Source organism: Theropithecus gelada, chromosome 7b (assembly GCF_003255815.1).
Source record: "Theropithecus gelada isolate Dixy chromosome 7b, Tgel_1.0, whole genome shotgun sequence".
NCBI lineage: Eukaryota > Metazoa > Chordata > Mammalia > Primates > Cercopithecidae > Theropithecus > Theropithecus gelada.
The window spans coordinates 20089938-20108167 of record NC_037675.1 but is presented as its reverse complement, the minus strand read 5'-3'; the positions used below and the strand labels follow the sequence as shown (position 1 = coordinate 20108167).

The following is an 18230-nucleotide window of genomic DNA, read 5'->3' as shown; positions in this document are numbered from 1 at the left end:
GGCCAACATGGCAAAACCTCTTCTCTACTAAAAATACAAAAATTAGCTGGGCGTGGTGGCGGGCACCTATGATCCCAGCTACTTGGGAGGCTGAGGCAAGAGAATCACTTGAACCCAGGAGGCGGAGGTTGCAGTGAGCCGAGGTCATGCCTCTGCACTCCAGCCTGGGTGACAGAGAGTCTGTCTCAAAAACAAAAAAACTACCCTGAGGTTACTCTGGCTGTCTTCTGAGTCTTGGGACTTTGGTCTTTTTCCAAGGCAGATTTTGTGATTATATCAAGAATTTGTGTTTTTGGATCAATGACCTCCTATCCTACTGCACATCTTACTTAATTTGGCAGCTTTATCAGGTTGCCAGTTTCTTCACTAAGAAGCCATTGATGTGCCTCAGCACCTCAGCCCTTAAAAGACAGTTTGTCCTTGTTCTGTCCCCAGTGTGTTGGGTTCAGCTTGGCATTGAGTGTGAAAATCAGCCTTGACCTTTGCCATTTCTTAGAAGAAAGTACAGGATGCTTCCACCTCACTCTTCTCCATTGCAAAGTATGTTGCCTAGATAAACATTTTCCTACCCTGAGTGTTCAGAGAACCCCCAGATTGGAAATTGAATCTTACATCGTTCAAAACTTACGTATTTCAATTTCTGATGAACAATAAAGATCCCTATGTAAAAAAAAAAATGTTTATTCCAAGATCGAAATAGAAAATTAGACTATGAAGAAAGAATAAGAGGAAAAACCCTAGAACTGATTCCAATGCGGAAAGAGTCGCTTCTGAGGATGGCACTGGGTGCAGGAAGAGATTGGATGTTGATTCGTTGCTTCCTGTTTCTGCTTGAACCAAGTGTGAGGCAGAGGCAGAAGGCACGGGGGCTCAAGGGTACAGTTGGGAAAGGCCTTCGAGGTGGGAAGGGCAAAGGGAGGCTCATCGGGACCTGCAAGGAGGGTACTGCTGGGGGTGTGGGAGCCGTCTCCTCCTGGCTCTCCACGGGTCCCTCCCATTCCTGCTGAAAAGCAACCAACCCTGTCATCGTCATCTCCCCCAAATGCCCCTGTTGAGACTGGATCAGCCCTGGAGGTGAAGGGACAGAACTTTCCCCACAAGCTTGAGTAGCTGCTCCTCTTTCCTTATTTGTGTCTCCCAGAGAACAGTGCACACAGCTGGCTCGAAGTCAAACGTGGAAGTTTCGTTCTTCCACAAACAAGCACTTTAAAAAGGTGTCCTTAGTGAGCACTCTCTGGGCTTCAGTGAAGGTACCCCGGGGGTAGGGGGGTGCCCCTGTCTGCTTTTGTGCATCCAGGCACTGGAGTTATGGGCTCTGTAAGATTGTTCCTGGGTGGGAAGGAATGAACCACCTTCTGCAGGAAAGTGTCGGGATTGGGGGCATTTGTTGGTAAGCTTGTAAACATCTTTCACTGGGTTATGTGAAACCTGTCTGCCTGCCCACCTCTCAGAATGTTAGGGAGGTTCAAGGAGGTGATGGAAGAGATAGTCTGTGTCAGACCTTAAAGACAGTCACATTTCACCGTGCCCTTTGCCCTTGGGTTGGCTGGGGCCAGACCCCTGCTTCCCTGGGGATATGGTCCAGCCAGATTAGACAGTCCCCCGAGAGCCCTCCTTGTGCCAGTCCCTCCGCCCAGCCACTCAGTACCAGCACCTTGATTTTCTGACACTGCATCTCCAATTGCAGATTGCTGGATCTTTCCAATGAAGGGTTTACAAATTGGGAATTCATGACTGTCCACTGTTGGGGAGAAAAGGCTGAAGGGCAGTGGACCTTGGAAATCCAAGACCTGCCATCCCAGGTCCGCAACCCGGAGAAGCAAGGTCAGTGGCTCTTGGGAATCTCATGACAGCTTTTGTATCTCAACCCTCTTATTACCTCTGGGCCTTATTTAACTACGGAGTCTCTGATAATTCTTTGTTTTGTTTTGTAAAGGTAGAATTCCCATAACAGAAAATTCACCATTTTAAATATTTTTAAATGTGCAGTTCAGTGGCTTTTAGTACATTCACAATATTGTGTAACCATCACCACTAATTCCAGAATGTTTTCATCCCCACAAAAAGAAACCCCATACCCATGAAGCAGCTGCTCCCCATTCCCTCCTCCCCTCCCAGCTCCTGGCGATCTCTAATCCACTTACCGCTTCTTTGGATTTGCCTCTCCTGGACATTTCATATAAATGAAATAATATAACACCTGGCCTTTTGTGTCTGGCTTCTTTCACTTAGCATGATGTTTTCAAGGTTTATCCATATTGTAGTATGCATCAGAACTTCATCACTTTTATGGCTGAACAATATTCCATTGTACACATTGATCACATTTTGTTTATTCATTCACCTGTGATGGACATTTGGCTTGTTGCTACCTTTTTGCTGTTACAAATAGTACTGCTATGAGGATTCAGGTACAGGTTTTTATGTGGACCTACGTTTTCATTTCTTGTGGGTGTATACCTAAGATTGGAATTGTCAGGTCATATGGTAACTCTATGGTGAACATTTTGAGGAACAGCCAAACTGTCTTCCACATTGACTACACCCTTTTACATTCCTGCCAGCAATGTATGAGAGGTCCAGCTCCTTCATATTCTCATTAACATTAATGTTCACTGTTTTTTCATTATAACTGTTCTAGTAGGTGTGAAGTGGTATCTGTGGTTCATCAATTGCATGATGGTGCACTTTGATGCACAAAAGTTTTTAATTCTGATGAAATTCAGTTTATTTTTTCTTCTGTTGCTTGTGCTCTTGGTGTCATACTTGAGAAACCATTGCCTAACCCAAGGTCACAGAGATTTACTCCTGTGTTTCCTTTTAGGAGTTTTATAGCTCTTACGTGTAGGTCTTTGATCCATTTTGAATTATTTTTTGTACGTGGTGTGAAGTAGGGGTCCAGACTCATTCTTTTGTACCCACTTGTTCCAGCACCACTTGTTGAAAAATACATTCTTTACCCGTTGGGTGATCTTGAGACTCCTGTTGCAAATCAACTGACCACAGAAGAGAGGTTCGTTTCCGCACTCTCGATTCTGTTCCATTGGTCTATATATCTATCCTGGAGTCAGTACCACATTGTTTTGTTCACGGTAGCTTTGTAGTAAGTTTTGAAATCAGAAAGTGCAAGTCCTCCAACTTGGTGGTTCTTTTGGCTATTTTGAGTCCCATGTAATTCCATATGAATTTTAAGATAAGCTTGTACATTTCTTTTTTAAAAGGTAGTTGGAATGTTGGTAGAGATTGGATCTGTAGATCATTTTGGGGAATATTTCCACATTAACAATATTAAGTTTTCCAGTCCATAAACATGGGATAGTTTTCTGTTTGTTTAGCTCTCTTTAATTTTGTTTAGCAGTGGTTTTTGTAGTGTTCAGTATGTAAGTCTTTCATCAATCCTTGGTGAAAGTTGTTCCTAAGTATTTTATTATTTTTATGCTATTGTAAATGGAATAGTTTTCTTAATTTTGCTTTTGGATTGTTTATTTCTCTGGTAATTATTGTACCCTTTTTAATCCCTTTGACTTAATGATCAATCATTTATTTAACCAATCTTTATTAAGTACCAGATTCTGATCTAGGTAATGGGGTTATAACCACGAAAGAAAACTGGAATAATCAGCACACCTTATTTTTTAGTTATCCACAGAGGTCTATAAACACCTGTCTTTGTTCTCTGGGTTGAATGCATAGTAACATTTACAGAATATGCTGGAATCTTGCTTTTCTATGGGCGAGTTTCCTCAAGGTTTGCTTTCACTGTTCTATCATTCCTTGTGCCCTTTTCTATGAAGATGCAGTCTGCTTCTTGGTCACCCTACACCCTAGGAGTGCATGAGAACCTTCCCCTGCCCTGGTTCTTTTCCAGTTCTTCATAAAACACAGTTTTAGGAGAAAAGAAGAGCATTGACTTGCCTTACACAGAAAATTGACTAAGTCCTCAAGTCATCTACAGGGATCTCCTACCTCCCCCAATTGTATTCTTTCTGGTTTTAAAATAGTAAATAACTATTTTAAGAAAGTGTTGACTGGGCAAGGTGGCTCACGCCTGTAATCCCAACACTTTGGGAGGCCGAGGAGGGTAGATCATGAGGTCAGGAGATCGAGACCATCCTGGCTAACATGGTGAAACCCTGTCTCTACTAAAAATACTAACAAGAACTTATCCAGACGTGGTGGCAGGTGCCTGTAATTCTAGCTCTTAGGGAGGCTGAGGCAGGAGAATGGCATGAACCTGGGAAGCGGAGTTTACAGTGAGCTGAGATCACGCCATTCTACTCCAGCCTGGGCGACAGAGCAAGACTCCGTCTCAAAAAAAAAAAAAAAGAAAGTGTTATAACAAATCCTAAAAATACAACACTGTAAAATTTTAAATGACCTGAAATTTACACATTTTAAAAGTGGAATCTCCTAAATTCTTCCTTTTAAAAGCCCCAAAGTATATTGGCCTAGTATTAAAAGTCAAGGTTGACTCCTCATGCCAGCTGCATCCTCAAGCATTCACTGCTTTGTGGGCACAAGGCGGAGTTCTCATGCCAGCCTGCATGGCCTGCTTGCCTGGGAGGCTGGTGCTGTATGCAGGAGAGCACATAGAGGCTGGGGCTACAGCTCTTGTGTCCTCATAGCATAGCCCTGGGAACTGGGCACACCATTTCACCACCCCAGACCCGTGATCTTTACTTTGTATCATGAGCAGAATACAATGAGCCCTACCCATGTCCTGGGGCAGCTTCAAGGGGACAGTCAATCCCCCATGGAACTGTGCCACTGCAGGCAGCCTTTCTCATGCATATCGTGCGTTCTTCTCTTTCCCCTTCCTGTTAGGCCAACATGCATGCACTGAAGCCTCTCCCCTGAGTCTACATCCCCTCCAGCCACCACCCACTTCTCTGCTCCCCTTTATGGCAAAGCTGGCAGAACAAGCTGCCTGCTATGGCCGTCACTGGCTCACTCCCAGCCAACTCCCATCCACTGCACAAAAAACTGGGGTTTGTCAGGGTCCCCCGCCGTTTCCACACTGCCCAAGCCTATGGTCCCATCTCTGTTCTCCCCAGGTTGTTAAAGCCAGGGTCTATAGTTCTAACAAACTAAGCATCCTCTCTGGGGACCACAGGGTGCAGTGGTTAAGACGGTGGGCTCAGGAGCCCTTCTACCTGGGGTTAGATGCTGGCTCTAACTCTTACAAATACCTGTGACCTTGGCAAGTCACTTAGCCTTTCTAGACCTTGGTCTTCTTATCTAGAAAATGGGGATAGTACGCAAGTTACTGGGTTGCGGTGGGATGAAATCAGGTAAGCCAGACTGGGTACTGAGAGCAGGGCCCGGCACACAGCGACATTGGCAGCTCACCCCCACTGGAAGCGCCCTCTTGCATAGCTGCAGTGATGCCACACCTGGTGGGCCCTCTCCACCTCACAGGCTGCTCCTTGTGCATCTCCTTGGCTGATCCCTCTCGCGCACACCCCTGCACATGCTCCTGGGCCCTCTGCTCTTCGTTCCCATCCAGGGACTTCATCCATCCCTGTGACACTGAGCACCTTGTACCTGCTGGTGGTGCCCAAAGCTGCCTCTCCCTGCCCTCATGCACCCAGACCTGCTCTGCAGCAGCCTCCTGTTTCTGGGCATAGGTCTAACTGGCTCTGAGCTTGTGCACCTTAGACAGCACTCCCAAACTGCCTCTTTCCTGCTTTCCACATTAATGTAAATAGCTTCACCTTGCACTCCATTGCGTGGCCAAATCCCAGGAGTGAACCTTTAATTCTTCTTTGTCTCCTTCACCATCTGCCTCCAGAATATATCTCAGTCTGCCCACTGTCTCATTCCAGTCCCCTATCATCTCTCACCTCCTCATTCCACTGGCCTCCCTGCCTCGACCCCTACTAGCTAGAGCCGCTCTCCACCCAGTGCCCAATGATCCTTTTAAAATATGATTCAGATAATGATGCACCCCTGCTAACTTTCATGACCTCCCACAGCTCTTAGAGCAAAACCCAAATCTCTTAGCCTGACTTGCACATCCTGCTAGCCCTTTTCCACCATGAATCATTTCCTATGCCTCATCACTGACCTCCCTTCTGTTCCCCTAGTATGCCTGGTCTTACCTCCACAGGGCCTTTGCACATGCTGCTCCCTCCTTGGGGACAGCTGTCCCTAGGGCTTCCTGTGGCTGCAGCTCAGAACTGGCCTCATGAAGAGGTCTTCTCTGAATGCCTGTGGTGGACGTCCTACCCACTCTCCCACCTCATACTTCTACAGAAACATAAAGGCAGGGGATGAGAATGGGGAGGAATAAAAATTTGCTGAGATTTTCATTCTACATTTAGTGGGAGGGGTGATGGATTATGTCTTACTCTTAGCACTGATAGAGACATATAAACTCAAATATCTTCTTATAATAGAGAGATAACTAAGATTTAAAACAAGATGCCAACTTTCCAGATCACTAGAGGGAAATAAGAGTGAAGAGAAATTGATCAATATGCCAAAAAAAAAAAAGAAAGAAAGAAAGAAAAAAGAACTATAGGCAAATTTGAATAGGAATACAGAAGTCTTAAATAAAACATTAGGAAGTGGAATTCATCAGTTTATTCAAAGAATAGTACTCCCTTCCAAGAACACAGCCTTCACTTGACAGATACTTATTGAGCATTTACCAAGTTCTAAGCACTGGGGGTGCACCGGTGAACAAAACAGATGCTAAGCTTATATTCTAGAAGGCAGAGGAGGCCACGAAACAAGATTACCAGGCAAGAAGATGTTGTCCATTAGATGATGAGAAGCTCTAAGGAGAAAAATGAAGAAGGGAAGGGTGACAAGGGCATTTCAGGGTGTCCCAGGAAGGCCTCAGGGAAGGGACATTTGAGTAAAGCTCGAAGATGAGGGGGTGAACTCTGCAGACATCTGGGAAAAGGGCATTCCAAGCAAAGGGTTCACACCCGGGCAGGAGTGTGCCTGGTATGTTCCAGGCACAGCAGAGAGGCCCCCGAGGCTGCGGGGGGCAGCAGGAAGAGAAGCAGAGTAGGACAGGGCCAGGCATTGAGAGTATGGGGACCAGATCGCACTGGGCTTTGTCAGCCCTCACAGGGCCTTGGTTGGAAGCCACTGAGGGATTTTAGGCAGAGGAGAGAGGTGATCTGTACTTCTGTGTTAATAGGCTAACAGCTGGTCAGAGTAGATGGAAGTGAGGATGGGAGAGGAACAAAAGCGGGGAAGCCAGTTAGAAGGTCATTGCAATATCAGGTGAAGGTGACTCTGACAGGGCGGCATCAGTGGAGTCTATGAAGCAGTCAGATCCTGAAAGCAGGGTCGAGAGATTTGTAGATGGATCAGATGTGGGCTGTGAGAGGAGAGAGGGGGCATGAATGACTCCAGAGTTTTTGTCCTGTACAGTAGAAGAATGGAGTCCCAGTTTCCTAGATCTGGAACATTGCAGGGGGAGAAGAGGCTGGAGAGAAGATCAGGAGCTTGGATTTGGGTGGGTTAAATCAAAGATACTTGCACAAGTCCAGGCGAAGATATGTATCTGGAGGTCAGAGGGAAGACTGGGCTAGAAATACACATTAGGTGTATTAAGTATCGTCAGCCTTTCAAGCTGTATGGGCAATGGAAGATCTGTTTATATAACAATGATTAACACTTGGAGCCTATTGCGTGTAGGTGCTGAGCAAGCTTTAGGCTTGCAGTGGTGCACAGCACGGAACCACATGCCCTGCACACCTGTGTGCCTGCCACACTGCTTCCTGCCCAGCTAGATGCTACCATATCAGCTCCCTGCTTGCTGCCTGCATGGCACTCAGCAGCTCTGGCCTCGGCCTTAGCACTAATGGGCTTGCCATCTGCAGCCTTCCTTCCTTCTGGTCCTGCTGTGCCCTGAGAGCCTCCTGCTGCATGGTGTATGATAGATACACAATAGGTGTTGGCGGATTAATTAGTCCAGTTGTAACCCTCTGTAACCACCACATGACCAGATGCTCTGTGTACTACAGAGGACACAGGATTAGTGGATACAAGAATACTTCCTGGGGATGGCCCCAAATTAAGTCTTGACACAGGCTGATCTCCACCCCTCAGCATGGGTAGAAACTGGATCTTTGCTTTCAGAAGGTTGAGACGGGTGCAGAATAAACACCTTGTGGCACCTTCCAGCTCTGATCTTCTGTGACCTACTGGAATTTGGGGGGTGGGGACACATTCTCCAGTGTCATCACAGAGAGTGTGCACATTCCTGCGGGGCATCTGGGGTCACTTCATTCCGCGCAAGTTTTCCCCTGTAGAGAGCTGCCACTCCTGAACGTGGTCTTTGCCAGAAACAGCAAGTGCAGGCATGCATCCTGCCACGGCTGACGCACGGCAAGCCCTCCCTGCTGTGTGGAGGAGGACGGGCTTCTTGCTGTCACCCACAGGCTCCGTGCATCCTCCCCAAGCACAGTGGGAGTTAGCCTGGGAGCCTGGATCCCACCAGCATCTCTCCACAGTGGAAATCCATGTGGCCCTCGCATGGGACACTGCAGTTGCAACTGAGTCTCCCCCACCTTCCCTGCTCACTTCATTCCAGGGCAAGCCTCTGAGCGTGTTGTTCAGCGTGGCGGCCACATCCTTCCAGGGTGAGGGAAAGGAGTGATGGAGTGAGACCAAAAGGGGTCACAGGGGCTCAAACAAAGACCAAGCAGCCCTCTCCAGGTTGGTGTATGGACCCAGTGCTTTTGAGGTTGATCCAGGATAAGCCCTCTTCAGCCTCCAGATGAATGGTGCCTCTTCTGGCTGTTCCTGAAATGTCAAAATGGGAAGGTCTGCATATCCTAACAGACATGTCTCAGATGCATTTTGCAGAGGTTCTGCCATGTGTCAGATGCTATGCCAGTGCTCAGGGGTACAGAGAGGCCCCAAGACACAGTCCCTGCCCCTGAGGAGCCCACAGGCTGGTTGGGAACATTTTGGGTTTCAGGAACCAATAGTACCATGCACAAGGGCCCAAGAGCCACCAGTGACCCGGAAGAGTGCCCGAAGTTCAGCAGAGCAAACAGGGATTTCCGGCTGAAAGAAACAAGGAAGGGCTTGTGAAGAAGGGTCTGCCTGAGGCCAAATTCTCAGGAGTTCCCCAGTGCCACTTTGTTTTTTTATCTTAGTAGCACAGAAAATACAGGCCATTAGGAGATGGAGACCACCCCAAGGGTACTGCTGTCCTTTTCGTTTTGTAGAATGAAGTGCCAGGCAGTGCCCACATATGACCTGCCTCACTCCACCTACCCCCAGGGGTGAGACTTCTCAGTGCTGACCTTGCTTCCCAGGCCCTGGGAGGGACCACAGAGGGGCTCAGCTGCGACCAGCCAGGCTTCCCCACCCAATCCGCAGGGCGAGTGCGGGGATGTCAGGCTGAGACATAGTCCTCAGTGATGACCTGTCCTAACTCCCCTCCCTCCAGGGGCAGATCTGGGCCTTTGCATGAGTGCAGAGCAGAGGTGGGAGCCTCCTGGCCAGGCCGACATGAGCAAAGGGCCGGCTGCCTCTGGGAGGGTGCTCTGGTGCCCACAGAGGGCGTGAGTGTGGATGGGGGTCTTCAGTGGACAGGGCATTGAGGTGTGGAAGAGAGTCTGAGAACATCTGTATGAACCACCAGAGAGTCAGGAAGCACCCGCTAGGAGGAAGGGTGAAAGGATGCAGTAAGAACAGAGAACCATGTCTACCCATAGCTCACCAAGGCACTGGTTATGCTGTGCCCATAGACCCGGGTCCCAACGTAGGCATTGTTCACAGTAAGACCAACCCCCAGAGCATGCCTGCGAGGCCACGCCAGGTGGGCAGGGCAGCCGCTGGAAGGGGCTTCTCATCAGTGCATGGGTGGAGAGGGGAGCCCGGCCCTGCCTGCACACTATGACGCTATTGTGTACACAGGGAGGCAGGAGCAGCCCCAGCGCTGAATGTTCAGGTCAACCTGTTAGTGCCTTTTGGGGACCTCAGCCTGGGAAGGTGACAGAGGTGACCTCGGTTGCCCTCTAGCTCCAGGATTCAGAGCTCTAGAGGCCAGGAAAATGCAGGGCTGGTCAGCATTAGTGGAGTCAGCTGCCTGTCGGCCTCGTCAATGCCGAGGTATGAATTGATCCCAAGTGGGCGCTATCTTCCACTCCCTGGTTGTCTGGTGAGGGTGGCCTGTGAGTGCACAGTCACCACCAGCCTCAGTGCCAGGCACAGTGCAGCACACACACAGGCACAGACCAGAAAAGCAGGCAGTCCTCACTTCTCTACAAGCATTCCAAGAACCTGTGCTTGGGGCAGGGTGCTTCGTTTCTGTGGTGTTCATTTCAATCTCCTTCAAATCTCTGCAAGTTAATTGCTTTAAAAAAAAAGTGAAAAGAAAAAAAAAAAACTGCTCCAATGGTGTGCTGTGTAAAAGTGCTTTAGAATCTGTGCTAAGACCCAGGGTTTATGAAGTAATTAAGTGATCTGACTGATATGCTAACTCGAATAATACTCACCTCCTGTCAGATTGAATGTGGCTTATGTAATTAGTTTTAAAACCATTTTTAAAAGTTGAGTAGCAGATTAGTCATCCATTTTCCTCTTCAGTTCCTAGGCCAAGGATCTGGGTCCTCCCAGGATCACTCTCTTCCAGGAGGCAATTTAGGAATGGAATCAAGTGCGAATCCTGCTTTGCAGTCCTACAGCGTTTGCAGGTATTAACGGCTCGCCATGCATTCCTGCATCCAGCACACCTTTATTTATTTATTTATTTGTTTGTTTGTTTGTTTGTTTGTTTTGAGACAATCTCACTCTGTTGCCCAGGCTGGAGTGCAGTGGTGCAATCTCGGCTCACTGCAATCTCTGCCTCCCAGGTTTAAGTGATTCTTCTGCCTCACCCTCCTGAGTAGCTGGGATTACAGGCATCTGCCACCATACCTGGCTAAATTTTTTTTTTTTTTTTGTATATTTAGTAGAGACAGGGTTTTGCCATGTTGGCCAGGCTGGTCTTGAACTCCTGACCTCAGGTGACCTGCCCATCTCGGCCTCCCAAAGTGCTGCGATTACAGGGGTGAGCCACCGTGCCCAGCCCAGCACACCTTTATTGAACTCTACTTAGCTCCAGATTTGGGAACACTAGGACCTTGCCCATGCAGTGCACAGTGTGAGTGTGGAAGAGGGGGCGGCTTCCACTGTGGGTGAGCTAGCCACTCCAGCCGTTACGTAGAGAGCCTGCAAGGCTGAGAGACAGGGAGCTGGTGACAGTGCAGGCAGAGCAAGGGTGATAGCCTGTCCTGCAGCACATCTTTTGGAGAAGTTTGGCTGCATTTTAGAGAGTTGCCGTCCAAAATACCCAAGATTTTAAGTTTGGACCCAGAATGCAGAAAGTGTCCATTCTCTGAGAAACGTGTATGCTTCATTCTCCCACGTCAGACATCGGACAGGCCTGGGGTTGGATCCTCCTGCCGCCACTTTTCCTGTCTCTCTGGCCTCTGCACTGGGTCTCCTCTCCTGTAAGACAGGGTTGAGCAGAAGTGAGACCCAGACCAAGTAACTGAAGAGAGGAGCCTCCCCAGCCCACCCTTCTTACTCAGAGCCTACATTGGTGGTTGCACCTGAACCACAAGGCAGAGCCTGTGCACCTGCCAAGGTCAGGCCAGCCTCCCCACTTAGGGCCACATCCTGCTCAGCACCCTCAGGCACAGGAAGGTCCCTGCACCTCCTCATGACCTGGGGATCCCATGGGCATGCCTGATGCATGTGAAGTGCTCTGCAGGAATCGACCTGGGCTTCGTCAGCCCTAAGGGGCATCTGCATGGTGTGTCTCCTGTTCATGGAGCACACACTTACCTTCTCTGCACACCTGCCCCATGCCAGGTCTGCTGGGTAAGCATGGGGGTGAGGGACGCTTCCTTGTTCTTCACCTCTTCCACCCCAAGAGCCCAGCTCAGTGCCCTGCAGGCAGGTCGACCAGGGATATGACTCTCTGTACAGGGCCCAAACTTTACTGACTTGGCCTGGCCCTTGCTTTGTAACCAAGAGCATATCTAAGGTGCTGGGACACCTCCCACGGTCTTCCCCCGCCAGGGAGAATTGTGAGGCATCAATGTCTAAATGGAAAAAAATAATCAAGCATGTTCTCCAATCTTCTCTCTATAATTGACACCATGTGTCTCATTTCATGGTTCCAAAGGGTTTTACATACTTGGTATTCACTGTCTGAGACAATTGATGGCACTTTTAAAAATCTTGTGTCACTCTTGAACTCTGAGAATTCACTTTCTCCCTGATTAAAATTTCTTTCTTCTCTAATCTTTCATCTGTTTCCAAAAGAGCAGCAACCCACATGTGCTATGTTTCTCCAGATTATTTCAACAGCATTATTTCCAGATTCCCACCAATCTAGGAAAGAAGTCCAATTTATCAAAAGAAAAAGAGAGGAATAGGATGATGATTAGCACCTACGTGTTCTCCAACAGGCACTGGGTGCTATTTTATCTCATTGTTACAAATCAGTATAGAATCAGGGGTCTTAGAGTTAGATGATAATAAGGAATTAAAGTTTCAGGAACAGTTAATTTTGCTAGTGATGCATATCATGGTATTTACAAGTGAAGATACTACCGCAATGCCTAAGATTTGTGCTTTAAACTATTCCAGAGGGTGGGGGTGGGGAGTGGGAGAGTAGGGAGGGGGTGGAGGAAACAAGATTGAGAAAGGGTTGGGGATTCTTGGGACTGTGTGATGGGGCATGGGGACTCATTGTGCTGTTTTCTCCATTTTACGTTTATTTGAGAATCGCCATGATGCAAAGTGTTTTTAAAAGCACATGTATGGGAAACATTTCTTCCGAAGAGGTCAGAATGCAAGACTATCTAAGAGATTTAGATGGCACAATTAAATACAACAATGTAAAGATTTCACTGCTTTACAGCAAATACACTTTGGTTCTTCACTTGTGAGGAGTAAATGCTCAGTGTGCCGTGGGACACGTAGTTTCTTTTATGTTTGAATGCAGGTGCTCTAGACAGTTCCTGGACGTGTGTATGGGAGTGTGTGCTTGGGTGTATATGTGTATATATGTGTGTATGTGTGGGGGAGAGCACTGTGTATAAGTATGTATGTGTGTATGTGGGTTTGTATATATATGTGTGTTCATGTGCATATCTATGTGCATATGTATGTGTGTATATGTGGGCATTAAGTATATGTGTATATGTGTGCATGTATCTTTGTGTGTGTGCACATGGATATGTGGGTGTGTGTATGTGTGTGGTGCATATTTGCTTGTGCTTGTTTTTCAAGACTCAGTGTAGCACAAGGTTGAGCTCTAGAGCCGCCTGCCTCTCAGATCCATCTTCCACCACTGGTCATTGCAGACCTGGGCAGGCCATTTCCATGCTCTGATCCTCCAACCCATCCTCTGCCCAGGGACGGCAGGAGGATTAAACGAAACAGTGCCCGAGAAGTGCTGAGCCTTGCCAGGATGAACATGATTCTCTTTTTGTGAGTTTTTAGATTCTCCTTTTGTGGAAGAGGAAGCTGAGTCCAAGCTCCTCCACCCAGAGCCTGACTGAGCTCACCTGGCTGGAAGGGACAGAACCTGGCATCAGGGCCATCTTCTAAGCTCAGGGCTACCCTCACTTCAACCCAACCTGGTGAGGTCTCCAGGCCCCCCCAAGGCAGTGCAGACAGCCTGTAGTTGATCTGATCTCTTTAGCCCTGTGGCCAGTGGTTTTCATGTGTCTGGCTTTAAGATATTTCTGGTTGGATTTTTTTGTTTAAAGTGTTGTGATTAGAAGATAAAAAGTAAATTAAATGTTAAAAGCTGGGAGCCTCTGCTGGGTGCCAGCTAGGGTCAGGGGTGTTGAGGAATGTTGCTCCTGAGAGGCCGCCTCACTTGGCTGAAATCCAAGAGAGCAACAGGGCTTCTGAGAACTTGCTTTAACCAGCCCACAAGAACAGGGGTCCCCATCCCACCTACTGGTCCATGGTCCAGGGCCTGTTAGGAACTGGACTGCACAGCAGGAGGTGAGCGGCCAGCAAGCGCTTCATGTGTATTTATGGCTGCTCCCTGTCACTCCCATTACTGCCTGAACTCTACCTCCTGTCAGATCGGCAGAGGCACTAGATTCTCACAGGAGTGCAAACCCCATTGTGAACTGCACATGCGAGGGATCTAGGTTGCACACTCCTTATGAGAATCTAATATCTGGTGATCTGTCACTGTCTCCCATCACCCCCAGATGGGACCATCTAGTTGCAGGGAAACAAGCTCAGGGCTCCCACTGATTCTGTATTATGATGACTTGTATAGTTATTTCCTTATGTATTACAATGTAATAATAATAGAAGTAAAGTGCACAATGATCGCCATGTGCTTGAATCACCCCAAAACCATCCCCACTGCTCCCCACCGGATCCCCAACTGTGGAAAAATTGTCTTCCAATAAACTGATTCCTTGTGCCAAAAAGGTTGGGAACATGCAATAGGTACTTGGAATAGATGCTTATTGATTTTTAAGGGTTTTTCCTATAGACTGTGTTCCTGAATGGGAGGATTCAGTATCATCGAGATATCTCTTCTTCACAAAGAAGGGATAGCCATCACTTTAACACAATCCCCATCAATATCACAATAAAATCAAGGGAATGCAAGGAAAACCTATTCTGAAAGAATGGGCACAGAGAATAGCTAGAGAAATTCTGAAAAAAATGAATGCAGGTGTGTAACTATTTTTAACTATGATAAAATGATGTGGCACTGGTGCTAGAACAGACAGATCAAGGGAACAGTATGGATAGTCCATTAATAAAGCCATAGAGATACGCTAAGGATAGCATTTTAAACTGGTGGGAAAAGACTGAAGTGTTGAATAAGAGTTATTGATAATTGGCCAACCATTTGGAAAGAAAATGTTTATCTTGATGCATACACATAAAATTAGAAACTTCTGTCTGGCAGAAGACATCATAAAATTAGAAAAATATTCCTATAATCTCAGCACTTTGGAAGGCCGAGGCAGGCAGATCATGAAGTCAGGAGATCGAGACCATCCTGGCTAACATGGTGAAACCCCGTCTCTACTAAAAAAAAAGTACAAAAAATTAGCTGGGCGTGGTGGTGGGCGCCTGTAGTCCCAGCTACTCGGGAGGCTGAGGCAGGAGAATGGCGTGAACCCGGGAGGCGGAGCTTGCAGTGAGCCGAGATCGCACCTCTGCACTCCAGCCTGGGTGACAGGGCAAGACTCTGTCTCTAAAAAAAAAAAAAATTTGAAAAATATTTATAAAATATTTTGGACAAACTCAAGTGATTCACAGATGGCCTTTTCACTTCTCTCTAGCCCACGGGTTGGCAAACTTTTTCTGTAAAGGGTCAGATAGTAAATGTTTGAGGTTTTCTGGTCTCTGAGACAACTACTCAACTCTGCCATTCTAGTGTAAAATAGCCTTGGAAATTATGTAAATGAGGGTCATGCTGCGTTCTGACCTAACTTTATAAAAATAGGCGGTAGGTCTGTGACCTTAGTTTGCTGTCCCCCACTCTGCCCTGTTGACATGTTCAGTTGAATTGAGTCTTCTGTTTCATGGTAGTTAAGAGGGCTGTTTATTTGGGTATTATCTGAGGCATCCCATCCTGTCCCCATTTTCCCACCACCCATGAAGCTATATTGTCCTGCTTGCTGGTAAATATTTAACAACTACACGGGGGAAATTATATATAGATATAGATGTATCACATAAGTTCATTATAAATTTTACTGATATAAAGGATGTGTAGCAAACAATTTATAAATAATAAAATATACACTGCTTGTATTATAAATTCCATTTAGCCAACTGATTCTCAGAGACTGTTTTCATTGATTTTTGCCAAATTCTTGTATCCATAACAAACCGATGGTTGCAATTCATGAACAGTTGTTGTTCCAGCATAAATATTGGGTAATATTTTTGCCATAGAAACAACAAAGACATATGTCAGAACTTCATTCACTCACCAGTGATGGGAACAACTTCTTTGCTAAATTGGAAAATACTTTTCAAATACTGGAAGAATATCTGTTCAGTTTTGTATACTGTTCTCAATGTAATGCCTACAGACACGAAACAGTTTTAAGTTATACCTGCATTATTAATGCTTTCTCCATCACTTTCTTAAGTCTAGAAAATCAACAGTAAACCCAGCCCTTGTTTGTAGTATTTGTCAATTTCCATATGGGAATATTCCCGCCATGGCCAATTTCAAGCTGCTCACGTGACATCACTGGAGACGGGTTGGTAAGAGAGGGGCCCGGTAGCCACCATCAAATAGTGCTTCCCCTGTGTAGATGAAACAGATGTAAGTAACCCTGAAAGTGACAAAATATAGTGAGATCATGAGGAAGGGGTAATTTGTGAATATTCATTACCTTTGTTTTTAATATAATTTATTCAATTGTAAGCTTCTGTAATTTAATTTTTAATAAAGGCTGTGTTTAACAACCAGCTCACAAAGTTCCTGAAAATGTTAACAATCAGTTCCATTAAGCCAGTGCTAGTCGGCCCCAGCACACCACTACATACTGGGAATTGAATGGATAGAGGGCTGTCTTTCTCTTGGCATGAGCACACTTTAAGGGGAGCGTATTCATTGCAGGACCAAGGCTCAAAGTGCACTGCTCCCCACCCGTCCCGGCTCCTCTGTATCCTTGTGGAGCCAGCCCCTCTGAGTAGAGCCTTGGGTCCTCCCCTAGGACTATACATCACAACCAGGGGTTCTTTTTTCATTGACTTCATTCTTCCCAGGGCCCACTCAGAGGCCCCCTGGTCTAACTGCTGTTTAATAAATCAGCCTATTTTTCTGACTAAATCTTGCTAATCAGCAAATAGTGATCATCTGAATTCTACATATGCTAAAAGGTCATTTTTCCAAGGGGTAAAATTAAAGTAATATTTGGCATAAAAATTTCTAATACACAGGTAGACACCTTTATCTCTAATACCTCAACCCTAGAGGTTAGATGATCACAGAGTGCTATACTGTGTTATAGCTGATCACAGAGTGCTGTACTGTGTGTTATAGCTGATCACAGAGTGCTGTACTGTGTTGTAGGTGATCACGGAGTGCTGTACTGTGTTGTAGGTGATCACGGAGTGCTGTACTGTGTTGTAGGTGATCACGGAGTGCTATATTGTGTTATACCCTTAATATGTAGAGTGCTTACAGATCACTAAGAAATATTTAAATAATATCACTAAATAGGCCAAAAGCCTGAAAAGCAATTCATAAAGAAAACATACAAATAACCAGTAAACACAAGATATTCAACATTTGTAGTATCCAAATAAAATATAAACTAAAGACCAGGTGTGGGGTCTCTCATGCCTATAGTCCCTTCACTTTGAGAGGCCAAGGCGGGCGGATCATGAGGTCAGGAGTTGGAGACCAGTCTGGCCAACATGGTGAAATGTAAAAATACAAAAATTAGCCGGGTGCAGTGACGTGCACCTGTAATCTCAGCTACTCGGGAGGCTGAGGCAGGAGACTTGCTTGAACCAGGGAGGTGGAGGTTGCAGTGAGCTGAGATTGTGCCACTGCACTCCAGCCTGGGCGACAGAGTGAGACTCCGTCTCAGAAAAAATAAAAATAAAAATATATAAACGAAAACACAAGAAGGCATAATCATGATAGAAAGCCAACAAGCAGGAGTTGCAGAGATGGTAGAACAAATGTGTGAAACGAATCTATGTGGCATTCTGCACTGGGGGCCACGGAGTGATGTGATTTAAAGAGCGGGAATGCAGAGGCAGAGGAGCCTGGGTCCCATGCTGGCTCCACCAGTGACAGGCTGGGAGTCCTGGACTCATGACTCCCTCATCAGCGTGTTGCCAGCACCTGGTGGACATGAAATTTCTCACACAGCCTGTGTAGGTTGTCGCAGGAGCCCAGGCTCCTTCTCTCCCCTCTCCCTACCTGCCACTGCAAGTGTGTGTTTTACCGCAGTCTTTAGGAATTGGTGCCTTTGCTCTCTGGGAAAGTTCCAGCCCGGAGAAGCTGGTAGAGACCTGCCTCCGTGCCTTTGAGGAAAATCCAATTGGCTGTGACCTCTGCAGAACCCAGGAATTTGGAATCCACTGAATCCAGGGTTGCTGCGCTGAAGGCAAAGCTGGGTTGCTATCAGGTTGGCTGGCCCTAAGGGAAAACTCTTCTGACTTTTGAACTCAGCAGGTACATTTCTATTCTTCCTTTCTTCTTCTTAAGCAACACTTTTCCCAAGAAAAACAAACAAAAC

The 18230-nt window shown here is 46.7% G+C and overlaps 1 protein-coding gene across 5 annotated transcripts in view; it reads left to right on the top strand.

Annotated features, from left to right (window-relative positions):
- The window catches only part of PCSK6 (proprotein convertase subtilisin/kexin type 6), a 192987-nt gene that overhangs the window by 121382 nt on the left and 53375 nt on the right, over window positions 1-18230 (top strand). For 4 of the 5 annotated variants that reach the window (XM_025392763.1, XM_025392766.1, XM_025392765.1 and 1 more), the window contains one exon: window positions 1688-1824. In XM_025392763.1, coding sequence (XP_025248548.1) covers window positions 1688-1824 — 137 coding nt within the window. Of the gene's footprint in view, window positions 1-1687; window positions 1825-2965; window positions 3105-18230 lie in introns of those variants that run through there. The other variant, XM_025392767.1, reaches the window with a different exon arrangement.